We start from the raw sequence: 8,716 nt of genomic DNA, 5'->3' as shown, positions 1-8,716 counted from the left end.
TCATGGGAATCTAGTATATGGTCCGGCGCTCAGCTGATTAGTTTTTGGTGGCGATCGGCCTTGACCTTCATGGTTAGCGCTGGAGGTCGAAAATTATTGACCCCAAGAGTAGTGTAATAATGTTGCTTCTGGGACACCTCCGTTTAACATGGGAAATCCCTATCTAATGTCATTTACCCCCTTGTCTTTTTCAAAAATCATAAACACCTCTATTTCTCCCACCCTCATCTTTATGAACCTTTTGTCTGTAGTACCTATCCTTAATGTTGTTCATTAGACCACGCATAAACAAATATTTGTTTTCTCTTATAGACCTATCATCCTTCTTCTACATATCATCTGGCAGATTAATCTTTGACCCATTCACTTCCATATTAATTCTTTCCCTCCCTCATTGACCCTAAACACCTATATTTCTCTCACCCTGTTCTTTACGAACCTTCTAACCTTTTGACATGCTATCCTTATTCATTAGACCACTTAAACACCTGTGATCCTTCTGACCTTATGGACCTTTTAACCTTTTACTCTTAATATCATCTGGTGAATATAACCCACTCAAACAACGACCCTACAAATATTTGTTTATGCGTGGGAAATAATTTAATTCTCCTCCAACTTCCATCACCATACTCAAACCTTTTTTTATTAATTCTTCGCTTTTGAGAAATGACGTTGTTTCAATGACTTGGATAACTTCCCAGAAAGATTTCATTGTCTTATTTCCTGTTATTCACACACGCTCAGGGCTTCCCCGAAATGACTGCATGTCGTCATTTCAAGAAAATACATTTTGTTCATTATAAAAGAACGTGTTCAATTCAATTTTGATCATTGGGGATCGACATGTCTTACTACTCCATCCTTTACTCTGATAAAGAAGAAGAATACTCACCAAGGTAAGTTTCATTTAAAATTAAAGTGTTTAAAGCTTTGTATGGGATTAATTATACAACAAATGACTTAATATTCCTTTATCTTTACAGCAATGCGAATATCCTGGCAGAACTTCAAACTGGTTGGAATGAAAATACTGCAGAATCTCAAGAGTTGCAAAACGAAATGAACTTGAACAACCTGCCTGTTTCACCATTCTTGGAAGATTCATATGCAAGGTAAGATACTAAATATTAATACATTTGTGTTAAACGACGCTGCCTTAGTGTGTGTGTGTGTGTGTGTGTGTGTGTTCGTGTGTGTATGTGTTTGTGTGTGTTCGTGTGTGTATGTGTGTGTGTATGTATCTGTGAATGTGTGTGTGTATGTGTATGTGTGTGTTCTTGTGTGTATGTATCTATGAATGTGTGTGTGTGTGTGTGTGTGTGTGTGTGTGTGTATGTGTGTGTGTGTATGTATCTGTGAATGTGTGTATGTGTTTGTGTGTGCGTTCGTGTGTGTATGTGTGTGTGTGTATGTATCTGTGAATGTGTGTGTGTATGTGTATGTGTGAATGTGTATGTGTGTGTATGTGTGTGTATGTGTGTGTGCGTGTGTGTGATGTTTTGTCAAGCTTACTTCAACATAGTAATTTCTCCTTATTTTGTTTGCAGCCTTGAAGACCAAAGCTTGGAGTGGGACGATTTTGATTTTCCAAAGAGTGGTTATTTCCCGTCAACATGTGGTACCCTAAATTTTCAACTCGACCACTTGAACACAAAGCTCGATTTTTTAGAGGTATGTATCCCAATATCCTCATATCCTTGTGTGTGTGTGTGTGTGTGTGTGTGTGTGTATGTGTGTGTGTGTGTGTGTATGTGTGTATGTGTGTATGTGTGTGTGTGTGTGTGTGTAATATTTTCTCTCCCCTCTTGTCCTCTTGCCTTTGACAGAAAGAGATTCCAAACCTGAAGATATCTGCTGCTGTTGAAACTACCTTTGTCTTATGTTGGGAAGAGATTGATGATTTGTGCTGGGAAGAAGTTGAATGTATAATACCTCAAGGAAAATGTTTTTGTAATATGAAGCTTTTGTTTAAAATATTATTTATATATATATGCTTTGTCCAGAATTATTTAATTATTAATTACAAGAAAAGAATAAAGGTTAGAAGGAAGGGGGTGCGTTCCCCCACCCTTGATTTCCCCCATCCCACCCCTCCCCTCCCCTTGTGTGTGTGGGGAAGGTGGGGGTGGGATGAGGGGGGATCAAGGGTGGGGGGACGCACTGGGGGTGGGGGATGATGGGTGTGGTCTGTGTGGGCGGGGTCTGTGTGGGCGGGGTCTGTGTGGGCGGGGTCTGTGTGGGCGGGGTCTGTGTGGGCGTGGTCTGTGTGGGTGTGGCTTATGATTTTAATTTATTTAAATTTTTTTTTATTACCACTAATTAAATTAGCTAATCTGGGTGGGGTGAATAGAAATGTTGTTTAATGAATTATTAGCTTTGTTTTTTGTAATTCTTGCGAGTAAAATGAACCCAAGATTTCTTCTCGATTTATATCATTTAATTTGTAGGTCCAAGGGACTGTATCCATTACATCAACGATTATAAATAATTCATTAGTCCATTTTTGTGTATAACCTTTCTCAAAATGGCTTTTCCATTTGTATATCCTTACCATATCACCAACTTTGAACTTGGGCTTTCTCAAATTAATCTCCTTTTCATATTCTAATTTTGTAAATGTTTCTGATGGTTTTGATTTTGTTGATGAATGAACTGTATTGTTGTAATCATCTACAATATCCTGAATTAAATACACCCATTTTTGAGAACCGAGTTGTGTGAATTTTTTATATAATTTCTCTTTCAAAGTACGATTAAAACGCTCAATAACAACTGCCTTTCCTTCATTAAAGGTGCTGTATAATTTAATACCCTTCCCCTTAAGAAATTTCATGAATATTTTGTTATAGAACTCTGTTCCCTCATCAGTCCATAACTTCTTTGGTTTCCTTTTATCCCGATCAAATATTAGCTTAAAGGCTAACATTAAAGTATCACCCCTTTTATTTTTTAAAGGGACAACCCAGGCAAATCTACTCCTCAAATCAATAACGGTTAAAGCATACCTGTATCCCCTGTCATTATTCAATTCAATTAAATCAGCGGACCATATGTGGTCAGTGTATTTAGAATAAACCTTCCTTCTTTTAAACTTTGTGATTATAGGTTTGTGTAATTCTTCAGCCAAAAGCTCCTCAGTCTTGATGGCATCATTAGAGCCTAATAGTTTTTTGAGGAATAACCAAGACCAAGTTTCAATTTAGCATTTATCAAATTTCTCACAATAAACCTATCAACTTTCTCTCTCAACGTTGGATTTTGTATCAAAGACAAATTATACAACATTTCGCTGTCGGCTTTATGTTTTTCAGTCAACGTAGTGGTTTTCCCATAAGCAATATCATGCTTCATACACACTTCGTCAACCCTATTTGTAGGTTTAGACCAAGGTTTAGGATTGTCAGCCTCATCTAATCTTTTATCCAAGTTTGTTCCTGGACCACAGAAAGAATACCCTGGAAGGTGTAATTCCCCTGGAATTCCAGTTGTTGTAAATTTACTTCCTGACAGAAACTTTTGTATGTCTCCTCCTCTTTTAGGAGAGATGAATTGGCACTTTTTAGAGCCACATACTTGACATATTCCTTTTTGATAAACTCTATTATTTTTAGCTTTAACATAAGAGATATTTTTAGATTTAGTTTTCTTTTTACATTTGAGACAATAACTCATATTTATTTATCAGAAAAATTCCGACAGAGTATCAAAACCTTTTTGGTTTTCAACATATACATTTCAATCTTTATTTTTAAAACATAAAGAATCCTAAGGAATGCCTTCACTCTCTCCTCCATTTATTTACAAATAAAAACTAACTAAAGTCAATGACACCAACATCATCAATCACATAATCTTTTCCTTCTTCTTCTTCTTCTTCTTCACCACTTTCTCGTTTAAATCTCTGAAATTGAAGACATTGACGTTCTTATTTTTGAAACCATTATCTTCGTAAGAGTTGTTAATTCTTTAATTTCCTCTTCGGTGCGTTGAGATTGATTTATTTGCTTTAATACACTCAATCTTTTATGAATCTCAATGATTTCCATCTTTTTATATTTTTCCTCCCTCTCTCTTTGCTCCCTCTCCTCCTCCTCCATTTTCTCCCTCTCCTCCTTCTCCTTTTTCTCCCTTTTCTCCCTTTCCTCCTTCTCCCTTTTCTCCCTTTCCTCCTTCTCCTTTTTCTCCCTCTCCTCCTTCTCCTCCTTTTTCTCCCTCTCCTCCTTCTCCTCCCTCTCCCTTTCCTCCTTCTCCTTTTTCTCTCTTTCCTCCTTCTCTTCTTCAACTCCTTCCTCATCCCTTGCTACCCTTGAGTTTGAACCCCAAAGAATATTATACATATACTCATCTGGATTTTGAGATATTCTTGTATCTATAATTATTTTTCTCATAATAGGATACCAATAAGATTTGTTGACGATTTCTAAAAGAGTTTTATATTTCATAACTTTGAGAAGTTCATTTTTATTTAATATTTTAAACAAGTCTCTATTTGTGGGTTTAACAATATCAGTATAAGGCCAGTTTTTTATGACAAAATTCCCATGTATATGCTCCAAATCATAAGGTATGTAATACCGAGCACCCTTTTCTTGTAGGTATCCTTGAATACAAAAATTATAATTCTCTTGTAGTCTTCTTCCTGCCATTTATGTATCAGAAATATATGTGAGATTAATATTATGACAGGTAATACCACCCCATCTTCCCACTACCAAATCGGTTTGTATTCCTCGGCTTTCTATCCTTATCTCATTACCTTCCTTCTTTGTCATGCGAACCATCGCTATACTATCATATATTTTTATTTTCTTAAAATCACGTATTTGTTGTTTACTAATTGTACTTCCACATAAATCCTTATCTTCACCAAGTGGATAATATTCTTCTTTACGAGACTGATTTAAATCATGTAGGTCTTCTATGTTTATTGAAAAAGACCAATTATACCCTAAATCAGGCATATCATACCCCCATTTATTAATTCGCATATTAACTAAATGTCCTTCTTTATAAAATTTAATTGTAAGCAGGTAGTTAAATTCAATGAGGAAAGGTGTATGGTCAGTATAACCAGGTGTTGTGGTTGTAAATTTTACTTGTTTCACAAAACGTGCTGTTTTCTTTAAAGATATATATTGTGATAAATCACTGAATCTAATCAAGTCATTCGCATCTGTAGGGTTTGGATAATTGATTAATTTATAAGTATTCTTCATATTAATATTTTTACTTACACTATATTTTTGTCGTTCAGCCTGTGCCTTTGTATAATAATTTGATAAATCAATATCCTGAGAGGATTTTCCAAAGATAGAACCATCTTTTCCAACATAGGTCATTTATATTAGATAAAAAATGATATCATAAAAATTTTCATTATTGTTGAGTTGAAATAATACATATAAACATAATTGGCCACAACATTTAGAATTAATTTCTTGAACTTGGAATGTTTGATAAACACCATTCTGTAAGAATTGTATTACTTCAACAGGTGGTGGCATACCATAACTATCAAAATAATATTTATCCTGACTATTATGAATACAAACCCAATGAGAACCATTCTGTGTGTCTAAATTCATAATAATATTCTTTGTATTCTTATTTATATGTGTTAATTCATCTCTCATACAAATAACCACATTATCAATTTTTAGTGTTTTACAATACTTAGCTAGTTCTATATTTGACGTTGTATTCTTTCCAAATTGTTTAAACCATTTATCCATTTATTTATGAGAAAGATACAATCCATTACCCCGTTTAGTTAGTTTAACACCCGCTTGAGCGATAGAGGAAAGCATATCTCCAACCAACAATCTAGCTTTATCAGGTAGACTTTCAAGTTTTTGAGCAAAATCTACAATTACACCACTTCCACTAATTTGTTTCTCCAACTCCTTGTTATGTCTTTCCAATTCTTTTTGAGCTTTTAGTTGTGCCTTCCTTTCGTTAGCAGTTTTTACCGCTGCTGAAATACCACCAGTCAATGCTCCCGCCGCACTTAAACCAGCAAATAAAGGAATTAGAAACGGGAGAAATCCTCCTCTTGACTCGTCTATTGAATATTTCTTTAACATAGGTTTCGTCATTTTAATTTTAAGTGATCCAACATCATTTAGTGTTTTTACTTGTGTGTGTGTGAGTAAAACATCAATTCTTACAGCTCCTTTTCTTTGAATTGTATTAACATTAATAATACAAGGCTTTTGATTTTGAATACAAGATGTTAATTTATTAAGATTGATTTGATTAACATATACCCCAACCATTTATTTATGAGAAAAAACCTATGTGATATTAATCATAACACCATTATCTGTATTAATCTGTAATTCTGTTTCCTCCAAAAGCAAACAATATGCATTAACCTCTTCACTCTCCCCTCTTTCAATGTATAGAGAAGTATCCACTCGATTAGACTTTATAGTTTCCTTTTGAGAACTCAGGTCAATTGCGTAGATTGTATAAAGTTTTTGAAACGCAACCATATCCAAAATAGGATCATTATTACCATTACTTTCACACACCTTTTGGTAGGACTTGTAGGCTTCCGCATAATCATTTTTTTCCCAATCAATTTCCAATCTATCTCGCGGATAAAATGTGCCATCAAGAGAAACCCGAAGTTGTTTCACCTTTGCATTATCACTCAGGGCATTATTCTTATTAGTACCGTCCTCTCCATCTGGTTTTTTAAAAATGAGCCAGAGGTATCGTGGCTTTCCTTGAAGAACACCTAAATTCCAAGTGTAGGTAGTGTGTTCCAGTTTAACGTGTTGACATCTTCTTTTAAGGTATGATACATTTAGCGGTTTCTTTGAGTTAAGTCTTCTATTTAACATCTCTTCCGTTTTAAGATTAGGAGTATATTCACTGATATACCAACACAAATCATTAATAACAAATTTATTGTTGTCTCCAAAAGCATTTTCATCCCCAAAAAGCAACCTATTTACATTATCATTCCTTTGTAGTTGAAATCTAATTTTAAGACCATACAAAACTTTATCATAATCGCAAAATCCAAATATACCTTTAAGAGGTACTGCTACGGTAAAACTATTCACTGCTTTTGTTTCATCATTATACATTGACTTCCTTTGACTATAACCAGGGTCTGCGTTTGTACCCGTTGACATATCAGGAATAAAACCTTCAACAGCTCCCTTACCCATTCTATCACTAAACGAATATAGTGTAAATTTCATCATTTCAGATGTAGCAGAGACATAATCAACCGCTTCAACCTCTTGTGTTCCAATATACAGGCGGACACTGTCAAACATTTTCCAGAAGAAATCATTTACGAGTGTAGCATTAGTATTATTCGCAGCCTTAGTGAATTTAAATTTACACAGCAAGAAACTATCAGCTATATTCAAGTAAGTTTGTTGATTATTTATTTCAAAACTTTTTGTTCCGTTTGAATTCCAGTCTGTTCCTGTTATAGCATTTACCTTAAAATAGTCTTCCTTTTTAGTGGAGTTTGAAATGATAATCGTATCATCCAAATCATAGATACTATCAATCGCTTCCATACTTGTATTTATATAGCATTAAAATTGTTGAAACCCTGACCCAAGTATTTTAATGATTTTTTGTCGTTCTTGTGAAGATAGTTGAGTTTTACCTTTTTTTATTTCTTTGATTGCTTGTAATTTATGAGACTCCTTTTGAGCATCTTTTATACTCTTTATAGCACCCGCAACGGAGCCCACGGCAGAAGCAGTTGAACCAATTAGGTCTTTATGTTTAAGGATGGTTGAACCAATACCCATTAGAGTATCAATTATCCCATCTCCTTTATTTCGAAATTGATGACCTACACCTCGTTGTCTCTTAGGTTTATAGTATCCTCTACCCACATACCTTGTATAGTCTGGTGAAAGGAACATGCCCTCCCCTGTAATTATTTTATATTTTCCCAACTCGTGTTTTCTCACAATAACCATTATTTATTTATTGAAAAACTTCACGTAGGTGAATTCTGATGGATATAATTTCATCATTAAAGGATATCATACGATTATCTTGGTCGGTTATCCTAAAATTTACTCTGTATATGGTTTTTCCTGACACAGGTAAATAGACAAGATTTTTTGGTTCCATATTAAATTTATAACCAATCGGGGTTGAGTATGCACTGAATGAAAATATTGTATTTGTTCTTATTCCATCGTTATAAGCACCATCAATCAAATCACAATGAATTAATACTGAATTTATACCGGAGGATATTTGGATAACATTATCACTGTAAAACGTCCCGTTATTTTCAATCTTTTTTGAAGAGAAACCCAATAGCTCTCTAAACGAATTTTCAATCGTGAAATCAACTTTATAATTATTTTTAAGTTTAATAGTTGATTTTGAAGTGTGTTTTTGAATATCTATTACAATATTTTTTGGTTCATCACCTTTTTCTTTCATAAGGCGAGAGACTTCTGAAGATATTTGAGAAATCTCGTAAGCTCCAGGTGAAACGGTTATAGTTTTATATCCACTTCCTGGATTATAACTAAACTTGTTGTTTTTCTCTGTGATATTAAACAAGGTATTATAAGTTTCCATCGACAATAAAGATGCCTCATATGAGGTAAGGGGGTCAAGTTGTAGTGGGTAAGGGAATGAAGCTGTGTAATCGCTCGTTGTGAAATTAAAACTAAGAATTGTGCTTCTCATCTTATTTAATATCTAATAAAATATC

At 34.3% G+C, this 8,716-nt stretch overlaps 1 protein-coding gene across 1 annotated transcript; it reads left to right on the top strand.

Moving 5' to 3' along the window:
• The first annotated feature begins 485 nt into the window (after positions 1-485).
• LOC144888952 (uncharacterized) lies at positions 486-2,186 on the top strand. Its single transcript, XM_078768725.1, has 4 exons — positions 486-899; positions 987-1,115; positions 1,551-1,674; positions 1,830-2,186. Exons 1-4 carry the CDS (start codon positions 847-849, stop codon positions 2,178-2,180), a joined length of 657 nt encoding a protein of 218 aa, XP_078624851.1. The 5' UTR covers positions 486-846; the 3' UTR covers positions 2,181-2,186.
• The last annotated feature ends 6,530 nt before the right edge of the window (positions 2,187-8,716 follow it).

Source organism: Myxine glutinosa, unplaced genomic scaffold (assembly GCF_964187855.1).
Source record: "Myxine glutinosa unplaced genomic scaffold, kmMyxGlut1.1 SCAFFOLD_205, whole genome shotgun sequence".
In the NCBI taxonomy this organism is placed as follows: domain Eukaryota; kingdom Metazoa; phylum Chordata; class Myxini; order Myxiniformes; family Myxinidae; genus Myxine; species Myxine glutinosa.
The sequence above is the reverse complement of the archived record's forward strand: the minus strand, read 5'-3'. Positions and strand labels throughout refer to the sequence as shown.